Below are 27,050 nucleotides of genomic sequence, written 5' to 3'. Positions count from 1 at the left end.
TATAACAAGCTAAGCAAACATTACTTCAATATGCCTCTTCCAACCAAGCCCCTGTTAGATATAAATTCTGGAGCCACTGGTTCAGACCAGCAAAAAATTAAGCACAGGAGAACATCCTATCTCATCCCAGCAGAGCTTTACAACATAAACAACTAGACACTGGGAACTGATCGGGGAGCTTTGCACAATCACCAGCCATGCAGCTGTTTAGCTCAGAGAAGCTACAGTCTCAAATGGACAATGACAACTGAGGGCCAGTTATATATTCTGAATGCTGAAAAACATGAGGTCTGAATAGCTCTTTGTTTTTGTTTGAAAATTTTGTAAAAAATAGGGCGGGGGGGACCCAACATGAGAGCTATGAAAAAAATGTCACATATGATCTTGAAAACTAAGAAAAGAAGCATACGTCTAACTGTTCTTTACTATGAAAACAAAATAAAATTTTAGAATGGTCATTGCTGTCCTTAGGGAGACAGAAGACATGCTCTCTTTGCAGTAGTGTATAAATCTTGTGCAACTGGGTAAGATAAAAGAGAACCAAAAAATGCAAATGTAGGATTAAATTTCTCACTGGAGGAGGAAAACAAAATGTTAATTTTAGAAAACTAAAACAGTAATATCTCCATTTTAGATGCTGAACATAGAACAAAAAGGAACAAAATAAAATGGGAATAAAGCGAAAGAAAAGACAGGGAAGACAGAAAAAGGTTTTAAGAGGAAAAATGAACAATAATCAAAGATACTGCAGAAGAAAATATACATTCTTAACTAAAGGTCTAGGTCTAAGAATCACACAGACATAAGGTTTTAGGCAAAATTAATAAAAAGAGAAATGTGTAGAGAAATTATGAGAAACATTTTTAAAATAAAAGCAAAGCAAAAAGAATCCAAGGAAAACCCAGGCAGGAAAGGTTACCAAGAAAGGAAATAAGTTGGATCTGCCTCAGATCTCTTCAGAACACTGAAAGACAGGAGAGATAATTGTACTGGGTTGAAGAGTGTCCCCCAATCCCTAAAATTCAGGTCCACCTGGAACCTCAGAATATGACCTTATTTGCAAATGTGGTCTTTGCAGATGTATTCATAATTTGTTAAGGGGAGGTCCTACTGGATCCAACTGGGCCCCTAATACAATGATTGGTGTCTTTATGAGAGAAAAAGAGGGATACTCAGACACAGAGATGCAGGGAAGGCCATGTGATGACAGAGGCAGACACTGGAGTGATGCAGCTACAAGCCAAAGGATGTTAAAGATTGCTGGCAGCACTGGGAGCTGGAAGAGGCAAGGAAGGATTCTTTCCTAGAGTCTTCAGAGGAAAGATTGCCTTGTCACACCTTGATTTCAAACTTCTAGCCTCCAGAAGTATTAGAGAATTTTTGTTATTTTCAGCAAAAACTTACCTGAAACTCCAGGACAAGGATTCCTACAACCATTGCTATATCCTATCATTTTGGAGGTCATAGCCAATGTAATCACACATAAAGGAGAAAAAAGAGATTTCGATATGAGAAGATAAAGTTGTTTGTGGAAGAGTACCTATACCTTTAAAAACTTCATTTTTAAGGAAAGAAACACAAAATATGTAAGCCCATTTTGCATATAAATTTAATCACTAAAGGGACGTATCTGTAGGTGGTAGGATTACAGATGAATTTAATTTTCTTCTCTGTGCTTTTCAGTATATTTTGAATTTTCTATAACGAGTATTATTCCTTTCATAATCATAAAAGTATATTAAAAAGTATATCAGCATGTATAGGTACATGTACACGCAAAGACTAGGAAGCAATATAAAAAACTTGAGAGAGAAAAAAATTTATCAGACACAAGATTTTTAGCAAAACTGATCTTCTAGCTAATTTGTGGACATCTGGCAGTGAGATAAGTGCTGCTGGAGATACAACAAGGAAAGAACCATGATTCCTGACTACTAGGAAAGGTAAGAAATGCCTGCAAATAATCACAATGCCTGTAAAATGATCACAATGTAAAATACGATGGGTACCATACAGAAACTCAAAAAACTGTAGAGTTCTAAAGAGTGAAAAATGACTTTCATACAGATAAATCAGGTAAGACTGCGTGGAAGAACTGAGACTTGGCAGAGGGGTATCTTAAGAGGGCATTCTAGAAGGATAGAAAGGTACGAGGAAGTTCCAGAGGCCTGGGTAATGGTGGGTAAAGAACTGTTTGCTAGATCATGGGCTAGGTGAACTCAAAGACAGGTTGGAGCAAGACTGCGGAAAGCCTTGAATGTCAAGCTAATGAGGACCTACTTAACTCCATAAGCAAAGGAGAGATGCTGAAGGTTTGCTGTTGTTACTCGTTTGTTTGTTTGAAAGCACAAAGATGATGCTGCCAAAGTTGTACATTAGGGAAAGTACTCTTTGCAACATCAAGGAAATCAAAGCTCCCAGACTCAGGTTAATTACTTCTGAGGATATGAACAAAATAGACGTAATGGTATCAAGAAATTATTGAATGGAATCTTTGAGAAGTCAGGGAGAGCAACAGAATGTGCCAGAAACTCAGGGAAAGAGGAAATGACACTAATGTCACATGAAGAAAGGAGTACACAGAGGCAAACATCCCTATTGTTTTCTTATTTGTATTTCTTCAAGACTAAATAAAAATCATATGAGGAGTTAAAAGTCACTTTCAAAATGGAACCTTATAAAAATGCACACTACTCAGCCCACTCCAGATATACCAAATCAGAGTGTGAATTTTAAACAAACTGCTCAAGTGATTTTTATGCATAATAAAAAACTGGAGGGGCACTGGAGCCACCTAAAACAACAGCAAGATTGTGGAACTTTCAAGTAAATACAACCTACTGTGGATAAAGTGAGGGAGTGGGGGAAGCCCTACAACTTACCAGTTGTGTGACCTTGGACAATTTAATGAACCCCTCTGAATCTCACCTATATACCTCACCTATAAAATGGGGGTGATAACAATATCTACACCTCAGTAGGTAGTTGTGAAATTTAGTTTAAATATATAAAACACTCCAAAGGCTGTCCAACACTGGCCATGCACATTGATGTGAATAAACAGCAACTTGGCCATGAAATCTATTTAGACTATATAACCAACATGATTTGGTAAGAGACTGTGACATGGGCTACGGGTAATTTCCTGGTTTGTGGAATTAGCAACTGGAAGAGAGGTAGGACCATTCGCTTGGTGGTTTGGCATGAGGCAAGAGGGAAAAGGGTGAGGTTAGTTGCCGGCACGTTGCAGTTTAGCTACCTATGGGCCCTCCCAGTAGAGATGGCCAGAGAGCATTTGGGCAAATGGGGCCATGGACAGAAATATGGACTGAATATATGGATCTGGGAGCCATTAGTTTAAAGGCAATGACTAGAGCCAGTAGAGTAGGCAAGATCACCCAGAAAGAGGGTGTAGAATGAAGACAGTGCCCGAGGCAGAACCTGGAGGAGCACCATCATTTAAGGCCATGGAGAAGTACAGGAGTCCCTAAAGGAAGCTGAGAAAGTGAAGCAGGGAGGCAGGAGAAAAACCAAGTGTAGAGAAGCCAAGGAAGAAGAAAGTTTCAAGAAGGCCCAAGGCCAGAGTGGTCACATAGGACAAAGACTTAGTTGAGGACTGCCAACTGGATTTGGTAACACAAAGGTCTTTGTGACCTTGGCAAGAGCAGTTTTGGTGGGGTGCAAGAAGGGGAAGAAGCAAAAAGAGAAAGTCGGAAGGGAAACAAAGCGTGGAACCAACACAGGGAGCAAAAAGAGAATTTAGAGAATGGCTGAAATGTACTCCAAAAGTAATTAAAAAGGCTTCACATCTATTATGCACACGCAGTTTGAGATTATGTTTTAAAAGACTGTGACACAGTGATAACCACAATAGACCAATTAAAAAGCTGAGGCCTCAAAGCATATAATCCTTTTCTGACACATAAAGGAACCCAAGTAACTGCTTTAATTAAATGGGTAAAATAGTTCAACATAAGAATATTATTTGTAGCTCAGTGGTAACAGTGGTGGCATGACACCATAAGCCCATTTGGTAAGTCAATCACGGCAGGCTATGCTGGATTTTTGCATGGCTTTCCCTAAATTCAACTAGTGGAATAAAAGGGAAATAAATTTCAGAACCTACAGACATTCCCTTCTCTAACAAATAGGGAGAAAAGCTGCTCCAACTCACAAAAGGGATGTGTATCCTAAGAAAACAGGAACTTGCCCTGAGACAGGAAAAAGCTGAAACACAAGGGTCTCATCTCAAGGGCACCAAGAGCGACTTCGATGAAAACTCAAATGCTCTCAGATCCTGCAGTCCCAGGGAAATTTGTCCCAAGTTGCCTGCCAGGGGGCAGTTAATAAGTTAAATAGGCCAGACTTTCTTCTAAGGGCTTAAGAAAAGAGCTCTTAATGTCCACAGCCTATGTGGTGAAAGGTTGGCAGAAAGATAAAATTCCTTTTCATCTTTAACAGCCCCCAAAGAACTAAAATAGTGGTTTTCAAACTCCATGCATGTTCATGGCACACTGTCAAATGCTACAATTTTGATGTAAGACCTGCATAAATTGAGAAGAAAACACAGGTTCTTAAAAAGCAACCTTCAGAAAACTGAAAATACTTTTTATTCATTAGAGCAGTACACAAAAGTATATAACATTATATGTTAATCAAGTTTAAAATTAAGTTTTGCTACAACTGATGACACATACTGCTGAGCCTGGTCCTGCTGATCTGAAAGACAAGTTGGGCATGTGATAAGATGTGGCATGAGGCAGAGAATGCTCTGGTGCAAGTAAGATGTGTGAGGCAAAGGCTATTATCAAACAGGCACCAAGAAAGCTGCTGTGTTTGAAGGCACACATGAGGGTTTTGCTCCTGAGTATATGAGATCACAAAGTACAAAATTGTTCTACTCAAGTTCCAGAGCTGAAGAATTAACCAAGTAAACAATGTATTCACAGTTTGTATCTCTGGTTATATGAAAAATAAAGCAGTTATACAGAGATCAAAATTTGAAATGTTTTTATAATATACCAGTTGGAGACCACTGGAGTCAAAGAACAAAGACGTCTCCCTACCCAGAATATCAGCAGAAGGTGTAGGAGCCTGAGATTGTGAGCCAAGCTGAGGGTGCAGGCATGGAGGCCCAAAGGACTGCCCTGAGGAGAAAGGCTTAGGCAGCACAGGAACAGGAGGCTTGTGGCTTCTAGGAAGAACATGAGCAACCCAGAACCCAGAAGGGAAGGAGTAGGGCATCTGCAATTCTAGTTTTGAAACTGGAGAGTGTGCTGATGCCGAATATCATTGGGATGGCTCTTCCTAAAGTGGATTTTGTCTGGAAAAACTTGAGGATTTGTCTGGTATTCTCATTCCAGTGTGTGTTCAGCTAGTGGATTTGTTAGAGTTTTGTGCCCCAGCTATGCATGTCATTAACACAGCACTTGGAGCTCAAGATGGTCACCAAATGGCTGGTCAGGTGGTGCTAATTCTCCCCAAGTTTTGTTGATTCTAGGCAAATAGGTGATAAAATCACACTGTATCAAAAAGTAGGATAGGGAGATTGGATCAAGATGGCAGACGAGAAACACGGCCAGACAGAGTGTCTCTGCAGAAAAGACAGATTCTAGGAGAAATTAGAAAAAAGAAGCAAGAAGATGAGTATACAGTGGACGAGGGCCAGAAGGAGGGGTACCTGAGACCACGGGAGACTCCACGGGAGGAGGTTGTGGAGGAGAACTGGAAGCTGAGACCGCTGGAGCAGCCTGGAGACCATCGGGAAGGGTAGGTGGATCAGTCATCTTTCCCCTCCCCTGCATCTGGGACTGCTGGTGGGCTCCCCAGCGGGTGGAGAGACCTGTGGACACCAGCCCAGAGATGGCAGTCACCAGCGAGTGTTAAGCCTGTAGTGGACGCGGCACCAGGCTCCCAAATCCCTCGGGCACCTCCGTGTGCACAGACCTGAGCCCCGCAGCAGGCGCCATATTGCCTCATTCTCCCCTCCGCCGACCCTCCCCACAGCTGCCCAAAGAGACAATATAGCCACCAGCCGGAGGCACCTCCAGGGAAAGGGACTTTCCCTTTTGGGACCCTACAGCTGACTAAGGGAAACTCAGACTGTGAGCTCCCTACCCCACCAGCCCTCCCAGGTGCTGCTGGCACAGTGATCCCAGAAGAATGGTGCAGACCCTGAGGCTGAGAGACATAGACCCAGCTTGGGCTCCTTTGGGTGAATTGGGACTGGCATTTCTCTCCCTGGTGGGGATATAGTTTGAACTCTGGGGCCCAGAGGTCAGACCTGCAAACCAGATCCTGTGCACCGAGGTCTCGCATTGCTGGGGCACAGAAGGGATATACGTGAACAGCCTACTGAGGTGTGTGTGCCTTCAGGGGCAGATTCACGTCCCAGAGGGCAACCCTCCTCCCAAAAGGAGGCCACGCGCCCAGCCCAGGTGGCGTTCCTGTGCAGGGAACCTCCCCACCGGCATCACAGTCCAGGGAGGCCTGGTGGCGTGTGGTCTGGCCTGCTGGCAGAGGCCCAGGAGTAGCCGTGGAGTTGGGGACGGTGGAAAGAAGCAAGGCCCGCTCCAGACTGCGGGGCTCAGACAGCCCCACCCCCACACGCAGACTTTCTGGCTGAGTGAGGCCATTCCAGCCCCGCCCTGACAGCTTTTCCTGGAAGCAGAGAACAGAACTTTGACCCCTGCTAACGACAGTGGTGGTGTCTGAGGGCAGGCTTACCCAACCCAGCTCCGCCCAGACTCTCTCCTAGACCAGCCCTCAATGAGAGGGAGAAAAGGACACACCTGGAAGTCCCAGGGCCCCACCGACCACCTGAGGCACTAGAGTGCCTCCCTACAGGAACAGGAGTTGATAACAGGACACAAAAACAACAGCGTAGCCCGTTCCTCCAAGCAAGCGCCATCTACTGACAGGGAGGACATTCTGCACACCCTTTTCACGGCACCTACTGACTCATTATACAGGGAGTGGTCGAATCTCACCCACAGACACCACCTACCGGCTCAGAAACTAAACAAGGCGTGTGAATACCCAAACAAAAACCTAAAGAAAAGAAACAACAGATCGACATAGGAAGAAATCAGCGAAGGAACTCCAGAAATATGAAGAACCAAACGGAAAACACACCCCCAAAGAGGAGCACCAGCCCCCTAGAAACGGACACCAACCAAATCAGGCAACCAAAATGACAGAAGAGAAATTTCATATGTGGCTCATAAGAAAACTCACCAACCTGCAAGAACAACTCAATAACCAACACAAAGAAACCACAAAAAGCCTCCAGGACCTAGAACAAAAGTTCACTAAAGAAATAGACACAATGAAGAAAAGTTTAACCGAACTCCTGGAAATGAAGAATCAATTCAGGGAACTACAAAATACAGGGGAAAGTCTCAAGAACAGGGTAGATCAAACAGAAGAAAGAATCTCAGAGATTGAAGATAACACCCTCCAACTAAATAAAATAGTCACAGAGATAGAGCAGAGAAACAAGAGAAAAGAGCAAAGCCTACAAGAGATGTGGGATTATGTGAAGAAACCTAATGTGAGGGTCATAGGGTAACCAGAAGGGGAAGAAGACAACACTCAAGGGTTGGACAAGCTATTTGAAGATATAATAGAGGAAAATTTCCCAGGCCTTGCTCAAAATCTCGATATACAAGTTCAAGAAGCTCAGAGGACCCCTGGGAGATTCAATGCAAACAGGAAGACATCACGGCATGCAGTCATCAGACTGACCAAAATATCAACTAAAGAGGCCCTTCTAAGAGCTGTAAGACGAAAGAAGCAAGTAACATACAAGGGAAAGCCAATTCGAATAACACCAGACTTCTCTAATGAGACTTTACAAGCAAGGAGAGACTGGGGCCCCATTCTCACTCTTCTGAAACAAAACAATGCCCAGCCTGGAATCTTATTCCCTGAAAAACTAAGCTTCATATATGAAGGAGAAATAAAGACATTCCCAGACAAGCAAAGTCTCAGAGAATTCACCAAGACAAGACCAGCCCTACAAGAAGTACTCAAACAGTGTTACGCACGGAACACCATAAGAAAAACTCACGAATATAAAAACAACCAAAACCCAAAGATTAAAGGCCAGATAATACAATGGCTCAAGAGAGAAATCAAAGCAACAACATCCAACCCAACAGAATGAACAATAATCTACCTTATCTATCAGTTCTCTCAATAAATGTGAATGGCTTAAACTCTCCACTCAAGAGACATAGGCTGGCTGAATGGATAAGAAAATACAGGCCAAGTATATGCTGTCTTCAGGAAACACATTTAACCTGCAAGGATGCATATAGACTAAAAGTAAAAGGGTGGAGATCAGTATTCCAGGCAAGTGGAAGCCAAAAGAAGGCTGGTGTGGCAGTTCTAATTTCAGACAATTTAGTTTTTTTTTTTTTTTTTTTTTTTTTGAGACAGAGTCTCACTTTGTTGCCCAGGCTAGAGTGAGTGCTGTGGCGTCAGCCTAGCTCACAGCAACCTCAATCTCCGGGGCTCAGGCGATCCTCCTGCCTCAGCCTCCCAAGTAGCTGGGACTACAGGCATGCGCCACCATGCCCGGCTAATTTTTTTTTTTGTCTATATATTTTTAGTTGCTCAATTAATTTATTTCTATTTTTGGTAGAGACAGGGTCTCGCTCTTACTCAGGCTGGTTTCGAACTCCTGACCTTGAGCAATCCGCCCGCCTCGGCCTCCCAGAGTGCTAGGATTACAGGCGTGAGCCACCACGCCCAGCGACAATTTAGTTTTTAAACCAACAAAAGTAGTGAAAGACAAAGAGGGTCATAATATAATGGTGAAGTGCACAGTTCAACAAGAAGAGATAACAATTTTAAATATATATGCACCCAAGTTAGGGGCACCCAGTTTCATAAAGCAAACCTTACTGGATCTAAGCAAATTGATTAACAGCCACTCCATAATCACCGGAGATTTCAACACCCCACTGACGGCACAAGACAGATCCTCCAAACAGAAAATTAAATAAAGAAATAATGGACTTAACCAAAACTCTAGAACAATTGGGTCTGACTGACATTTACAGGACATTCTGCCCCAAATCCACTGAATATACGTTCTTCTCATCAGCTCACAGGACATTCTCTAAGATTGACCATATCCTAGGACACAGAGTAAATCTCAAGAAATTTAAAAAAATAGAAATCATACCATGTACCTTCTCAGATCACAGTGGAATAAAAGTAGAAATCAACCCTAACAGAAACTCACATTTCTATACAAAAACGTGGAAATTAAACAACCTCCTACTAAATGATTACTTCATAAATGAAGAAATCAAGATGGAAATAAAAAAATTCTATGAACAAAATGACAATGGAGAGACAAGTTATCAAATCCTCTGGGACACAGCTAAAGCAGTTCTGAGAGGAAAGTTTATCTTCATAAATGCCTATAACCAAAAGTCAAAAAGATCACAAATAGACAATCTAACAAAACGACTCAAAGAGCTGGAAAAAGAAGAACAGACCAACCCCAAACCCAGCAGAAGAAGTAAAATCAACAAGATCAAATCAGAACTAAATGAAATTGAAAACAGGGAAGCTATTCAGGAGATTAATAAAACAAAAAGTTGGTTCTTTGAAAAAATAAACAAAACTGGCACGCCATTGGCTAAGCTAACGAAAAGCAGAAAAGAGAAATCTCTAATAAGCTCCATCAGGAACAAAAAAGGAGATATCACAACTGATCCCAAAGAGATACAAGATATAATTTATGAATACTACAAAAATCTTTATGCACACAAACTGGAAAATGTGGAGGAAATGGACAAATTTCTAGAAAGACGCAGCCTCCGTAGGCTCAACCAGGAAGAAATAGATTTCCTGAACAGACCAATCTCAAGAGCTGAAATAGAAATGGCAATTAAAAATCTCCCTAAAAAGAAAAGTCCCGGTCCAGATGGTTTCACACCCGAATTTTACCACACTTACAAAGAAGAACTAGTACCTATCTTGCAGAAACTATTCCACAACATCGAGAAGAACAGAAACCTCCCCGACACCTTTTATGAAGCGAATACTCTGATACCAAAACCAGGAAAGGATGCAACAAAAAATGGAAACTACAGACCAATATCCCTAATGAATATAGCTGCAAAAATTTTCAACAAAATCTTAGCTAACCGAATCCAGACACTTATCAAAAAAATAATCCACCACGACCAAGTGGGCTTCATCCCAGGGATGCAGGGATGGTTCAACATACGTAAATCTATAAATGCAATTCACCACATAAACAGAAGCAAAAACAAAGACCACATGATTCTTTCAATAGATGCAGAAAAAGCTTTTGACAAAATTCAACACCCTTTCATGATACGAACACTTAAGAAAATCAGCATAGAAGGGACATACCTAAAAATGATACAAGCCATATATGACAGACCCATAGCCAACATCATACTGAATGGGGAAAAACTGAAATCATTCCCACTTAGAACTGGAACCAGACAAGGCTGCCCACTATCTCCACTTCTGTTCAACATAGTGCTGGAAGTCTTGGCTACAGCAATCAGACAGGAAAATGGAATCAAAGGTATCCAAATAGGGGCAGAAGAGATCAAACTTTCACTGTTTGCTGATGATATGATATTGTATCTAGAAAACCCCAAAGATTCAACCAGGAAACTCCTGGAACTGATCAATGAATTTAGTAAAGTCTCAGGATACAAAATCAATACACAGAAATCAGAGGCATTCATATACGCCAACAACAATCTAATTGAGAACCAAATCAAAGACTAAATTCTCTTCACAATAGCAACAAAGAAATTAAAGTACCTAGGAATATACTTAACCAAGGACGTAAAAGACCTCTACAGGGAGAACCATGAAACACTGAGGAAGGAAATAGCAGAGGATGTAAACAGATGGAAATCCATACCATGCTCGTGGATCGGCAGACTCAATATCATCAAAATGTCTATACTACCCAAACTGATCTACAGATTCAATGCAATACCTATTAAAATCCCATCAGCATTCTTCACAGATATATAAAAAATAATTTTATGCTTCGTATGGAACCAAAGAAGACCCCGAATATCAAGAGCAATTCTAGGCAACAAAAACAAAATGGGAGGCATTAATATGCCAGATATCAAACGATACTACAAAGCTGTAGTAATTAAATCAATATGGTATTGGCACAAAAATAGACATATTGACCAGTGGAACAGATCTGAGAATCCTGATATAAAACCATCCTCATATACCCATCTAATCTTTGACAAAGCAGACAAAAACATACGCTGGGGAAAAGAATCCCTTTTCAATAAATGGTGCTGGGAAAACTGGATAGCCACCTGTAGAAGGCTAAAACAGGACCCACACCTTTCACCTCTCACAAAAACCAACTCACGCTGGATAACAGACTTAAACATAAGGTATGAAACTATTAGAACTCTAGAGGAAAAAGTTGGAAACACTCTCCTAGACATCGGCCTGGGCAAAGAGTTTATGAAGAAGTCCCCAAAGGCAATCACAGCAGCAACAAAAATAAATAAATGGGACATGATCAAACTACAAAGCTTCTGCACAGCCAAAGAAATAGTCATGAGTGTAAACAGACAACCTACAGAATGGGAGAAAATTTTTGCATCCTATACATCCGATAAGGGACTGATAACTAGAATCTACTTAGAACTCACGAAAATCAGGAAGAAAAAAATCAAATAACCCCATTAAAAAGTGGGCAAAGGACTTGAACAGAAACTTTTCTAAAGAAGACAGAAGAATGGCCAACAAACATTTGAAAAAATGCTCAACATCTCTAATCATCAGGGAAATGCAAATCAAAACCACAGTGAGATATCACTTAACTTCAGTGAGAATGGCCTTTATCAAAAAGTCTCCAAACAATAAATGCTGGCGTGGATGCAGAGAGAGGAACCCTCCTACACTGCTGGTGGGACTGCAAACTAGTTCAACCTCTGTGGAAAGCAATATGGAGATACCTTAAAGCCATACAAGTCAATCTACCATTTGATCTAGCAATCCCATTGCTGGGCATCTACCCAAAAGATCCAATGATCTAAAAAAAGGCACCTGCACTTGAATGTTTATAGCAGCACCATTCATAATTGCAAGGCTGTGGAAACAGCCCAAGTGCCCATCAATCCAAGAATGGATTAATAAAATGTGGTACATGTATGCCATGGAGTACTATTCAGCTCTAAGAAACAACGGTGATATAGCACATTTTATATTTTCCTGGTTAGAGCTGGAACCCATACTATTAAGTGAAGTTTCCCAAGAATGGAAAAACAAGCACCACATATACTCACCAGCAAACTGGTATTAACTGAGCAGCACCTAAGTGGACACATAGGTACTACAGTAAAAGGGTATTGGGCACGTGGGAGGGGTCGGGTATATACATACATAATGAGTGAGATGTGCACCATCTGGGGGATGGTCATGCTGGAGACTCAGACTTGTGGGGGAAGGGGGAATGGGTATTTATTGAAACCTTAAAATCTGTACCCCCATAATATGCCAAAATTAAAAAAAATGTAGGATAGGGAGGAGACAAGTGTCAAAACCATCTATAAACCAGACCGCTGACAATGGAGGAACAAAAGGATTGTGCTATTAAGGGCTGGACACAGAAATACTTTTTTGTTGATGTTCTATCTTATTTTTAAAAAAGAATTTAAAGCAGCTTACTGAAATATATCATACTTAAGAATAAAATTAGATATAGAGCACATTCAGAATAAGGGAAAATCAGGTGTAGGTAAATAAACTGAAAATGGGAGAATAAAATTAGGATAAACATTATAAAGTCTTTTAAGGCTATTAGAGGAAAACCATAAATAGGGTTCTGAGCTTCCTAGGAGCCAATGCAAAAAGGAAAAGCCTTTTCATTTACAGGATTCCCACTGCCTGTAAGTTTAATAACAAACCAGCTTCTCAAGAGAAGCATAGTACTTTTCAGTCCTGAGAAAAATTTTTATCACAGGTCTCTTCTAAGGAGATACTATGTGACTGACAGAGATAAATTCTCAGCAGCACCCTGCAAGAGACACACCACCAAGATCCATCTGGCTGTTTTCCACTCTGTCCATTAATGCAAGTTAAAGGCATGATGCCAAGGCACAAATCAAGAAAAGCAAGTCTAAGAGGGGACAAGAGAGACAGGCCAAGTGTTTGTAGCTATCTTATTATGGTTGGGCTTGATCTAGGAATTAAATTTAAACCATTTAAGGCATGGCCATTTCTTTGGATAATTCTTTATGAACATTCTTAACAGCAAACTTCTGTTAAGATTTGGACAGAAAACAGTTTGAAATTATTTGTTTGAATGAAAACCTAAAGCAGAGCTACTCTATGCTGTTGATTAAGGACAGTGGTGTTTGCTTTAATAATCAACTTAAGTCTCTTAGAAAACACTCTAGAAGCAGCAGGCTTTAAGATCATGGGCTTGTAGACCAAGAGATTAAGCACAGGGGCTCTTAGAGTCAGACAGACCTGGGTTTAAATGTCACTTCTGCTCCTTCTGTGGGACTTCCCTAATATCATCAGTTAAATGGGAATCCATTCAATATCCACAAATGTCTTCTGAGCATCCACAGTGTGTGGCCTAATCAAATAACACCTGCCTCATATGGTTGTTTGTGAGGATTAAATAAGTAAATGCATCTAACATATTCAACACAGTGACTGTTACATGGTAAGCATTCAATAAATGTCAAACCTAATAATAACAATAACCATAATAAAAGATTTTGGATTCCATTCTAATGCATAAATAAGTATACGATTAGAAGGTGTCAAAGTTCTACATCACAGAAAATGATTACAATAATTTCAGCCTAAATAAAATCCAAAGTCAGCATTACCTATCACCCACCAAGGCAGTAAAAGTGTCAGAAAAGCACCACTCATAGTTTTAAACCATATTAACTTGCTGGTGAATGCTCTAAGGTAAATGTTGTATCTTGAGGTACCTAAAAGAGTTGACCTGCTATATTAAGATGTAGATATAAGCCAGTTAAATATTAAAGAACATCTGTCAAAATTACGATTTTAGCTGTAGAATGCTAAAGTTTTGATGTTTTGATGAGCCTGAAGGAAATATGCTGGTACCTTCATTAATCTCTCAATTTGGTAATACTACATAGAATACGATTTCTTCCATAAAATGCCTATGAAAACAAGAAGACTACTCAATTCTGAATAGAGAACAAAACTGCGTTGTGTTCGGGATGGTGGACAGGCAGCTAAATCAGTCATTAGCAAAGCATTGTTCCTCTGCACAATGGTCCCACAGGCATAATTCTTATTCGTGCCTGAGCAAACATATAAATTACTTCATATTGAGAGTCCTCAAACTACAAAACCTCCATTTTTTTTTTTAGACAGAGTCTCACTCTGTTGCCTGGGGTAGAGTGCTGTGGCGTCAGCCTAGCTCACAGCAACCTCAAACTCCTGGGCTCAAGCAATCCTCTGCTTCAGTCTATATATTTTTAGTTGTACAGCTAATTTCTTCTATTTTTAGTAGAGATGGGGTCTTGTTCTTGCTCAGGCTGGTCTTGAACTCCTGAACTCAAATGATCCTCCTGCCTCGGCTTCCTAGAGTGCTAGGATTATACAGGTGTGAGCCATCGCGCCTGGCCAAAATCTCAAATGTTAAAATCTGCAGATGCCAAGCAAGTTCATCATCAACCATTCTTTTGATGATTATTAGATAACACAGCCTTTGAGGCCACCCTGAGTTCATGACAACAAAATCATGCTACCTGAACAGGGAAACATTGATATATTTTTTGTCTATACAGCAGGGGGGTATGTATGCAGCTCAGCTAAATGCAGGTTTGAGTCACTAAGACATAATTTAAAAAAGACATGGACAATATACTACCCTGTTTTATCCTGACTTGAAATTACCTGTAGTTTGTGACTTGTATCAAGATGTGGGGTTGTATGAGAATCAGCAGCTGGGCTGGCCAGGAGAGAGGTCTATTTTGTGCCCACACCATTTATCATTTATACCACAGTAGTTCCCTATCCATCAAGTTAAAGGCCAAGAAAAGATCAATAAAAGCTACAAATAATCTCATGCTTTTCCTGACAGATTTCAATATAAAGTGCTGAAGAATAGTTGATGGTGTAATAGCTGTGCTTTGCCTAGAATGCTGCCATGAGAAACCAGACTTGCAATTGATCAAGAAGAAAAATGGCACATGCCTTAGATGAAATGCACTGCAAGCTAATGAGTCTAACTATATGGTAGAGGGTGGAGGAGGGGGAGATCAAAGAGGCTTGTTTTCCCTTTCCTTTATTTATTTTTGATGGGTTAGGCTACTCTCTAATGTCAACCAAACTGGATCATTCATTCAATCAATAGTTACTACGTAACTAATGCTAAGCATTGTGCTTGGTACTTTGGATACACTAGCAAATAAACATCCATTATTCCTATTTTTAGGGTGCTTATAATCTATATCCTTATTTATGGGATTTTAAAAAGTACCAGAGATGAGAGTCCACCAGCAGAGGAAGAAATTTTCACCTGGTGCTTTTAAGATTTACAACTTTTTTATTGAGATAGGATCTAGCTCTGCAGCCCTGGCAGTGCAGTGGTGTCATCATAGCTCACTGCAGCCTCCAACTCCTGGGCTCAAGCCATCCTCCAGCCTTAGCTGCCCAAGTAGCTGAGACTATAGGTGTGTGCCACCACACTTGGCTAATTTTTCTATTTTTTGTAGAGATAGGGTCTTGGTCTTGCTCTTTCTCAGGCTGGTGTCAAACTCCTTGTCTCAAGCAATCCTTTCACCTCAGCCTCCCAAAGTGCTAAGATTACAGGTGTGAGCCACCACACCCAGCCCTAGTTGAGATTTTAAATCATTACTATATGGGGGGATGTTATAGACACATTTTGGGGTTCCAGTCCAGCTCATGATCTTTGAAACTGACTTGTCCACATCCTCTTCAGAAAGGATATATCTTCTTTATAGAAAGTCTGCCCTATCCATAGTCTTTGGGGAGGGGATGGGCCTAGAAGGCCATGTTCATATCATACCCCATGACCCCACTGCCCGAAACTCAGCTGTCTGAATCAGGGATAGATACCTGGACCAAGAAGAACCAATCCAGAGTATTCTGTGGAAGCTGAAGTTAAGGTTCAAGAATGAAGGGACAACCGAGATGTAACCATGTAAATCATGGGGGTTGGGAGGCTAGAAGTCAATTTAGTAGTGAAAAACATGTATGAGAACTTAGTATGTGCCAATCTCTGTGCCAGGTTCTGGAACTGCAACAATGACACGACAGACATGTTTCCCACCCTCACTTCTAGTGGATGAGAGAGTAGTAAGAAAATAGGTAAATGAAATAACTACAGATTACAATAAGCACTGTTAATAAAATAAATAGGATGTTGAGTTAGAGAATAGCAGGGGAGGGGGCGACCGTGGGAGGTTGGTCAGGGAGGCTTTTCTGCCAGGTTGGCATTTAAGCTAAGACTAGCCATGAGGAGCCCTGGGTAAGCCACTGCAGGACAAAGGACGAGTATGCACAGGAGTCCCAGGACGGGGAAGAACTCAGCGTGCTCCAGAGACGGCCAGATGTCTGAGGTGTGGTGAGCCAGCGAACATGAGAGAAGGTGGAAGAGGATGGCAGAGAGGGGATCACACAGGTGCCTGCAGGGCTTGGTGAATGATCTGGCCTTGAAATGCAATGGGCAGCCAAAGAAGGGTTTTAAGAAAGAAAAGACATTGTGTTGTCAACATTTTAAAACATCACTCTGTCATAAGGTCAGACATATAGACCAATGAAATAAAAACAGGAGCCCAGAAATTAACCCTTGCATCTATGGTCAATTTATCTACGGCAATTGATTTTGCTGAGACCATTCAATGGGGAAAGGGCAGGATTTTTAACCAGTGGTGCTGGGAAAGCTGGATCTCCACATTCAGGAAAATGAGCTGGACTCTTATCTCACATCATATATAAAAACCCCAAATGGATCAAAAGTATAAATGTAAAAGCTAAAACAATTAAACTCTTAGAAGAAAACATAAGGAGAAATCTTTAGGACATTGGATTTGGCAATGATTTCTTGGATATAACACCAAAAGAAAAAATAAATTGGACTTTATCATAATTAAAAACTCTTGTGCATGAAAGGACATTATCAACAGAGTATAAAGACAACCCACAAAATGGGAGAAAATATTTGCAAATCATGTATCTGATAAGGGACTAATCTCCAGATTTTATAAAGAACCCCTACAACTCAACAGCCAAAAAAGAACCCAATTTCAAAAATGATCAAAGAATTTGAATAGTCATATCTCAAAAGAAGATATACAAACGGCCAATAAATATATAAAACACGTTCAATATCACTAATCATCAGGAAAATGCAAATCAAAACCACTTCACACCCATTAGGATGGCTATTATTAAAAAAAAAAAAGGAAAACAACAGGTGTTGGCAAAAATGTGGAGAAAGTAGCACCTTTGTGCATTACTCACAGACATGTAAAATAGTGCAGCCACTGTAGAAATAAGTTTGGCAGTTCCTCAAAAAGTTAAAAATAGAATTACCATATATGATCCAACAATTCTACACCTCATCAATATAGAAAATACAAGAAAATTGAAAGCAGGGTCCAGGTATGTTGGCTCACGCCTGTAATTCCAGCACTTTGGGAAGCCGAGGATCACTTGAGGCCTGGAGTTCAAGACTAGTCTTGGCAACATAGTGAGACTCCATCTCTACAAAAAAATTTAAAAATTAGCCGAATGTGGTGGAGCGCACCTGTAGTCCCAGCTATTTGGTAAGCTGAGGCAGGAGGATCACTTGAGGCCAGAAGTTCAAGGCTGCAGTGAGCTATGATTGTACCACTGCACCCCAGCCTGGGTGACAGTCTCTAAAAAAGAAAAAAAGAATTGAAAGCAGGAACTCCATTAGAAATTTGGATGACAATGTTCAAAGCAGCTTTAATCATAATAGAATAATAAATAAAACGTAGAAACAACCCAAATGTCTACCAACAAATGAATGGGTAAACAAAATGTGTTATATAAATACAATGGAATATTATTCAGCCATAAAAAGGAATGAAATTCTGATACACATTGTAGCACAAATGAATCTTGAAAACATTATGCTAAGTGAAATAAGCCAGACACAGAAGAACAAATATCTTACAATTCCACTTATATGAGGTACCTAGAATAGGTAAATTCATACAGACAAAGTAGAATAGAGTTTACCAAGGGCTGGGGAGGGAGAAATGGGAAGTTAGTGTTTAATGGGAACAGAGTTTCAGTTTGGGATGATAGAAAATGTCCTGAAAGTAGACAGTGGTGATGGTTGTACACGAATGTGAATGTACTTAATGTCCCTGAATTATATATACTTAGAAATGGTTAAAATAGTAAATTTCTATTTTACTACAATAAAAAATAAATTTAAGAGATCACCACTCTGGCTGCTAGGAAGAAGGAACTGGAAAAAGAAAACTGTGTCATCATGGGAGTCTGGTCTGCAGAGAGGAGAATGACATAGACAGGAAAGCATATGGACCAGAGAGAAACAGAGAAAGAGCTGCTTGACAGCTTTCCAGTCACATGAGGCCCAGCTGTGCTTCCTGCAGTCACTTCTGCGAGATTCTTCCTTTCGGTGAATTCCTTGACACTTGAGCTAGGCTGAACAGCTCTCTGTTCCTTGCAAGGAAGCAATCCCTGATTAAGGCAGGGACACGGCTGAGATCCAGGAAAGCAGCAGCCTGGGGACACAGGTGTGAGGCAACTGGTTTCTAACGCTAGACGAAGGCTCCATGAAGCAGAACTATTTATTTTCTGCTCTCTCTCAGTGCCCAGCACTGTGCCTGACACATGGCAGACCTCCAACAGATATGTGTTAAAGGAAGGCTAAGAAACTCTTCCATGTGTCTAGGGAGACCTGGGCTCTCATGTTCTCACTCATCTAATTTGTATCAGATGGAAACCTGGGGCACTAAGCCTCTAAATCTGCTCTCATTACTGATTTAAATGGCCAAGCTTAGTTCTTCACAGGACTTACACCTAACTTGTTCAAGGTCAGGAGAAGTTTATTGCTAAAATTTCAATTTTATATAACATATTCCTGAGTACTGTTCTGCAAAGTCTGAGTTCTAGGATGCCCAACACTTACTGAATTCCCAACAGTTTTCATCATACAAGGTTTAATAAAAGTTAAGCCCACTTTCTCATGAACACAGAACATATAAAATGGTTTGTAATTTATAATACTCTGTTGTTCAGAGGTAACAGGAAAATATTGCCTTCCTTTTAGATCACTGGAGTGAGAATTTCAGAAGATCCTGAGATAGCAAAAATGGAGCTATGCTTGTTTCATTTTTCTCAACCATTCCCACCAGCCGTGCATGTCATTTCTAACATGGGAAAACTAGAAACAACCTAATTTTACAAGAAGAGGGAAAGTGTCATACAGATAATCATTTATTGCCATGTTGGGCTATCACATACCAATTAAAATGGTAACTCTGAAGACTATATATTTACAAAATACAGTTAAATGAAAAAAATTACATAAATTTCATTATAACCATGGAAAAATGAGATTTGTAGCTATAAAGAATTGAAGGTACCCAACAGAGACAAAAACAGTCACTACCAGGTAAGATTATACATGGAATTTTAAAATATATTTAAAATTTATTTTATAATATTTTTAAAAGTCAACCATAGGGCCAGGTGCAGTGACTCATGCCTGTAATCCTAGTACTCTGGGAGGCTGAGGTAGGTGGATCATTTGAGTTCAGGAGTTTGAGACCAGCCTGAGCAAGAACGAGACACGGTCTCTACTAAAAAATAGAAAGAAATTAGCTGGGAAACTTAAAATATATAGAAAAAATTAGTGGGGCATGATGGCACATGTCTGTACTCCCAGCTCAGGAGTATTGCCTGAGCCCAGGAGTTTGAGATTGCTATGAGCTGGGCTGAAGCCACGGCACTCTAGCCCAGGCAATAGAGTGAGACTCTTGTCTCAAAAAAAAAAAAAAAGTCAACCATAAATATACACACATACACAATCATAGCTCCAAATGGATTGAAGAACTTTTAGTCAATGAGCTGTCTGAGCAGGCCAGGATATCTGAGGACCTGGCTGGGATGCTTTACGCAGGAGTTCTTCAAGTGTGGTCCTGGGACCAGCAACTTCAACATCAATCTGAGAACTTTACAGAAATGCAAATTGCAGGTTAACCCCATTCCTACTGAATTTGAAACCAGGGGGCTGGCACCTAGCAATCTCCAAAGGATTCTGATGCCTGCTCAGTCTGAGAACCACTGCTCTCAAGTACCATTCCATTCTGATATTCTGTGATTTCCAAATGTCTTTGAAGAGTCCATCTTTCATATTCATGTTCTCTCCCCTAAACACCACTCACTGTTTACAAGATTGTTACCTGCTAGGCCAAGTCCAAAGTCTTCACCTAACATTCAAGATTCTACTTTTGCTGCTGAATGTTGTCTTTACTACTACAGCTAGTTAACATAAACTGTGCTTAGGTGCTAAGTACTTTACATGTATCATCTCATTTCATTCTTATAACAACACTATAAGGTAGATAATATTCCCATTTTATAGATGAGAAAACTAAGGCCAAAATAAGTCCAATAACACGCAACTTGACAATGACGAAACAAGAATGACTTCAGAGCACCAAGTCTTAAGCACCGCTGAGGTTCAGAGAAGTTAAGTAACTTGACTGGTCACAGAGATGAATAGTGGAGCTGGAACGTGAAGCAGGCTTAAGTCCAAAGCCTGTTTGCTTGTAACCACTGAGCTCAGATAGGCAGGACATTTGCTCATCACCTTGTAAATATACTGTTGCCAGGAACTGTGCTGTTGGCCCAAACCTACTGTGCTATCCTCTTTGCCACCGGCCCTCCCTACATGCCCTGCCAGGCCTTCCAGGTCACTTTCCTGAGCTCCCTTGGCCAGAATGGGTCACTCCCTCTTTTCTCTCAACCTCCACAATGTTCTACTTGTATCTCTTGCACAATATTTACCAATCCCCACTCTGAATTATAATTATGCACCTGCTCTTTCAGGAGAGGCAGTGGTCTGAGTGGTGTAGGGTCACCACTGACTGACACAGCAGGTGTTGATTGAGTCAATTTGTCTCTTGTGTGACTAAATTAATTCTTTAGATATTTTACATATATTAATCCGCCCAGCCAGAGGACAGTAGGCTCCTTAAGAACAAGGACCAAATCTTTCACTTATTTTATATTTTCAAGAATACCTGGCTCTAGCCCAGGTACACAGTCAAGTCTGTAATATATGCTTGAATTCAAGCAGAATGCTACTGGTATACACTCTGATATAAATTTTTCTACTATTTAAACTCTGCAAGAATGCAGCTTATATTAATGGGGGAAACTGGGTACTAAAAAAATAAATACAAGTAACTCTTTTTAAATAAATAGAAATAATACATTTAATGTTATTAACAGTGTTAAATAATAATCAATATAATTATATGAGCACATTTTCCTGAAAATTTGTTTGAATTTCCATGCAACTGGAAAAAACTCACATTCTATCTTAAAAAAAATTAAGGCTATTCTATGCTTTCATTATGCCTCTTTTAAAATGAAAACATATTATTTTTTAAAATCCTACCACAAACCCCAATGTCTCTCATTAAGGAAAATGTGGATATTTTCAATTCCATATATCTATCATCTATTACAGTCATTTATCTAGTCCAACCAATATGCTTTTAACAGGAAAAAAAATCTCATAAATATTCTAACTCTTATTACATATCCAGAAAGCAAAGATGTAGGAAATCAGAATTATGTATTTTAATAATATTTAAACCTTGAAAACTAGCTTTATAAACTTTTAGGAAAAAGATCATATAAATTCCAAATGCTACCTTTCTTAGTTCATAAATTATTTTATTTAATTATATACACCATTAACAGAGAAAAATACCCAGCCACAACAATTTTTAAAAACAGGAAGGCACAAGATTAAAAGTACATAACAATAAAAACAAATAAAGATGATCAAAGGATCATAATCTTTCAATAGGTATTTATTTCAATCCAGTCCTCATGCTGTAACCCACATGTTCTAACAGTAAATATACAACAAAAGATCTGATGAGCTTGGTGATCGTCTCTAAATCTAAATCAATGTACTACCACTGAACAGACAGCATAAACTTACCAGCTCCACAGATCCATAATGTTTCCTACTGAAATCCCCACGTCTACAGCCTAGGTCTTCCGAGACAGAGCTGGAACAAAAATGCTTCATCAGTATTATACATAGCGATCTGGCCACAAACCTTCTGCAAAAATCGACTACCATTTGCAAAAAGGGCTGCTCTGAAAAGGCTTGCAGTGCCTGGGCTCCTCACTGCAGGGGAGCCTCCTTGCAATAGACACGGTCCCCAGCAGCCATTGCAGAGCCTGGCTTTCATGTAGCCCTCAGTAAAAAGCAAAACGCCAGAGTCATCCCTGGAAGTATAGGCAATGATTGAATTAAATATTTAGTCATTTGGATCGATTGAAATTTCCAGGCTACTGGTGGTTTATAATTTCATTTCTGTATACCAAAGGGGATAGAAGCCCTGCAGTAAACTTGAGGCAAGGGGCAAAGCTGCTGAACCAGATCTTGCAATGATCTTTCATTTAAGACTCTTTGTCCCAAATATGCAATATAAAAATAACCAGCATTATTTAATGCTGTATTTTAGAAAGGAGAAAAAAACTTTGCATTCCTGGTAGACCCCACCCCCACCACCCCCTTTAAGATTTTTATGTGGCAATATGAAAAAAGACCAGGACTAACAGAAAATCTAAAAATCTAACATCCAAGTATATTTAGTTTTTTGTATAGCAGCAGCTAATATTCCCCCACAAAAGGCTTAAATCAGATAAAAAAAAAATCACATGCGCTGTTGTAGAGCAATTAAAATAAGGGCAAAATTGTTTCTGCATTTGCATCCTGAATGCATAGTTACATGCACAAAAGGCACATATCTTATTGGCGAGTTAGTATTTAGGACCCCAAGCAGTACGCATGAAACCAACAGAGACCCACAAAATATAAACAGTTTTAATAAGTTTGTTTCTAATATGTCATGCAAATAACCCTAAGAAAACATAGAAAATAAAATCACATAGGAATTACATGTTTAATATAGTCAAAATATTTGGGATCTAACATGCAAAGAAAGGTGCATTTAGTACCTTTTCATCCTTCCTTAAAAGGTAGGCTACATTTTCTAAATTACAGCCTCCTGGCACATTCAGAAAGAGACTGACTCTGATGTTTAGCAACCACAGAACTGACTCTCTGCCAGGACCCTGTTTGACAGGCTCCAAGAAAGACAGCATGAGAGAAATGAGATTAGAGAGTCTAATGGTATTCTGCTTCCACCATTTCACAGAGATGGCTGAATTAATCTTATATGAGAAATTTAACCTTTTGTAGTCCTCCCTCCCTTAGCTGAAAATCAACTCACGCAGTTCAGAAGGGTGGCCCAGATATTACCCAGGCTACTTTCCTGCTTCTAGTGACATGTTTTTCTACCCCCAAATCTCTGAAGGAGAATTAAAAACTTCCCTCCCTTGTCTATTCTAGTTTGTGTTAAGTATGTCCTCTATGCCCATTTTCTTAGCCCATTTTGAAAACCCTCCTAGAGGAGACTGCCATCACTGTACATACTGAGGGCTACAGTGGGAGGGGTGCCCGTGCACTCAGACAGGGATCGGGCACAGAGCCGAAGCCCAGTGGCTGCTGACTGAATGCTCCGTCTGCCCAATCTCAGCCCGCCAGGGCTAGCAGTTTCTAACACCAATGGCTGATAACCTGAAAAGAGCGAGGATGTGGGGCTCCGGGACTCCCCTGCACTGCCATCAGTACCACTGAAGGGGTTGTAAGACACAGTGCCAGCTCCCTAACTTTGCCAATAGCCAGAAACAAACACAAAAAAGATGACAATCCTACATCCTGGAGCCACCTCCTCCCTTAGATGCCTCACAGAGATAAAACAACATCTTAAAATAAACAAGGAAGCTCTAAAGAGAAGGTCTGCTATCTGCTGCCCTGGCCCCTCTAATTACATTTCATCCAATGCACTGCAGAGAGTGCTTGCGAACCATGGGAACGAGGATGAACTATATGGGGTGCAGGAGGCACTCAAACCAGCAATATTAACAACTTCTTCCCACTCTCCTCCTCCCTCTCCAGGCTCTCTGGCTCCCAAGGCACCCAGCACGAGGCTTATGAAGGTTACAAGTGAAGGGGACCATCTAGAGCTCCAAGAGAAGCTTTGTCCTTCCAGTGTCTGGCCCACCACCTGGCACACAGTGGACATGCAGCAAATGCTCATTTCATTAATGAAGGTATTTGTGCATCTCCTGGATTATACTAGCTAATGCCTGACAGCCCCTATAAACACCAAGGCAGGCTGTCCATGTCATCCACCCCGAGGAGCCACAGTCTTTATTCTCTCAGTACAGAGACAGTCCTGGCCCATGAGGCAGACACTGCTAGGTGTACAGCAAAACCTGCTCTCCTTTCCTCTTGGGCTTACCACTGGACTGTTTCCTAGTCTCTCCTGTAGTATGAGTGATCATGTGACTGGGCTCTGGCCAAGACAACATGGGCACAATTGATGTGCACTGCTTCCAGGCACATCCCCAGGGAGGTACCTGATCTCCTGCTCTGTGACCAGCTGGAGGGAGAGAGTCCAGGGACCTGCAGGAGAGCATAACTTTAAGATGGAAGAACCTGGGTCCCTGAATGATCACATGTAAGGCCACATCGCCAGGAATAGCAGTATTAGCATATGATGTGAGCAAGAAATAAACATTTAGCTGTGTTATTTAGGTAGAATTTGGGTTTACTTGTTAAAGCCTCTGTGTTATCTGAACTAATACAGAAGTAGGTATCTTGTAGTGGGGTGCCACCATAGCAACCCCCTGAAATATGTAGCACAGGCTTAGTAAGCAGGCAGCAGCCAGTGAGGAAACTGATCTCAGAGGCTGGAAAGATGGAGATCTATGTTATACAGTAGCAAAATATTTGGTAAAACTTACACCTACGGTTATGTAGAATTGGACTAGGTACCTTGTGGGCCTGTGGCCCTAGGGAAAGTGGCTAGACAGAACCAGAGTGCTCCTGTTGGCTGACCTTAGAAAAACTCTTCACAAAGAAGAGAGGAGCCCAGGAAAGAACTGGGTGAGTTTCAAGCAAAGCTAGAGGGGAACAGAGACCAAGAGCCTCATGGGCTTAAGAAATTGCTCTATTCGTGGAGCCCAGATAAGATCTCTGGCTAGTGAAATGTGCATAGAAATGAGGAGCACCTCTTCCAAGCCAAGCCAGGCTCATAAAAACTTCCATGAGTAATCAATCCTTGGTTTCTTTCCTCACCTAGTAGCTGAATGGAGAGCACTCTGAGGACCATGAAGCCACATGAAGGAACCTTGGTCTTAAACAACCACATAGAAGATTCTAACTAGGAATAGCCTCGCTGGGCTCTGAGATGAGTGGGAAATAACTTTTAATGTCTTAAGTCACTAAGATTCAGGGTTTATCTAATGGGCAATTTTATCCTAATAGATACAACTCTCTATAGGTAACAGAAAGTAGTCTAAGAATATCTTGCACAAAAAGGGGTTGTCAGAGCGCTGGTGGGCCAAGGAGAGGGGGTTGGCAAACTGTTGTCCAATCTAGCCCATGGCCTGTTTTTGAAAACAAAGTTTTACTGGAACACAACTATGTCCATTGGTTACGACTGTCTATGGCTGCTTTTGCATTACAACAGCAGAGCAGTTCCAACAGAGACCTGTATGACCTACAAGGCTCAAACTATGTAGTGCCTGGCCCTTTAAAGACAAAGGGTGCCAACCCTGCAGTATGGCCCCATGAATCTCTACTGTTGGTTTCAGGCCTGCACATAAACTGTGATTAGTCTGTCAGTGAGAATATCTGACAGTGTTTCTCGGATTTTAGGGCCTATCAGAATCCCTCACAGAACTTTGTGTTTAATTAATTTATTTTTTTGTGGTTTTTTTTTTTGTTGTTGTTGTTTGTTTGTTTTTTGAGACAGAGTCTCGCTTTGTTGCCCAGGCTAGAGTGAGTGCCGTGGTGTCAGCCTAGCTCACAGCAACCTCAAACTCCTGGGCTCAAGCAATCCTCCTGCCTCAGCCTCCCAAGTAGCTGGGACTACAGGCATGCGTCACCATGCCCGGCTAATTTTTTCTACATATATTAGTTGGCCAATTAATTTCTTTCTATTTATAGTAGAGACGGGGTCTTTCTCTTGCTCAGGCTGGTTTCGAATTCCTGACCTCAAGCAATCTGCCCACCTCGGCCTCCCAGAGTGCTAGGACTACAGCTGTGAGTTACCGCGCCCAGCCACTCACAAACTTTGTAAGAATGCAGATTCCCTGGCCCTGCTCTCAGAGGTTCTGATTCAGTACATCTGTGATTTTAACATGCAGCCAGGAGAATTCTGATACACGTGGTCCGCAGACAACACTTTGAAAAACACTGCTCTTCCAGATGACTCTAGAATCCCTGGTAAACCTGTTAACCATTCTGCAGTACTTTTATAAGGAAGGGCAAGACCTTAATGAAGATTTCTATCAATGAGAGGAGGTACGATGTAGTCCTGCAGAACATGTGCTGCAGTCACAGACATGGGTTCTCAATTCTCTGGGAATTAGTTCCCTCACCTATACAATGCAGTTGAAATCACCTACTTAACAGGGTTATAAAGAATAAATAAGGCTTGGCATGGTGACTCATGCCTGTAAGCCCAACACTTCAGGAAGCTGAAGCAAGAGGATCACCCTGTCTGTTAATAAATAAATGAATAAAATAAATAAGAAAAAGCAGACAAAATTCTAAGCATAATGTCTATCACATGTTTACTACTTACTAAATGCTGGTGGTTATTATTGTTCTTATTAGTAATATGAATGCCTCTCAGATTTTTACAGAGAGACCTAGGAAG

General features: G+C 40.8%; 1 protein-coding gene across 4 annotated transcripts in view; it reads right to left on the bottom strand.

Moving 5' to 3' along the window:
- Positions 1–27,050, bottom strand: part of GARNL3 (GTPase activating Rap/RanGAP domain like 3) — a 168,748-nt gene that overhangs the window by 105,316 nt on the left and 36,382 nt on the right. For 2 of the 4 annotated variants that reach the window (XM_012771966.3, XM_012771965.2), the window contains exon 3: positions 22,247–22,316. The exons of 1 other annotated variant lie outside the window; for it this stretch is intronic. In XM_012771966.3, coding sequence (XP_012627420.2) covers positions 22,247–22,316 — 70 coding nt within the window. Of the gene's footprint in view, positions 1–22,246; positions 22,317–23,274; positions 25,449–27,050 lie in introns of those variants that run through there. One more of the 4 variants, XM_012771972.3, reaches the window with a different exon arrangement.

The sequence above is a fragment of the Microcebus murinus genome, chromosome 12 (assembly GCF_040939455.1).
Source record: "Microcebus murinus isolate Inina chromosome 12, M.murinus_Inina_mat1.0, whole genome shotgun sequence".
NCBI lineage: Eukaryota > Metazoa > Chordata > Mammalia > Primates > Cheirogaleidae > Microcebus > Microcebus murinus.
The sequence above is the reverse complement of the archived record's forward strand: the minus strand, read 5'-3'. Positions and strand labels throughout refer to the sequence as shown.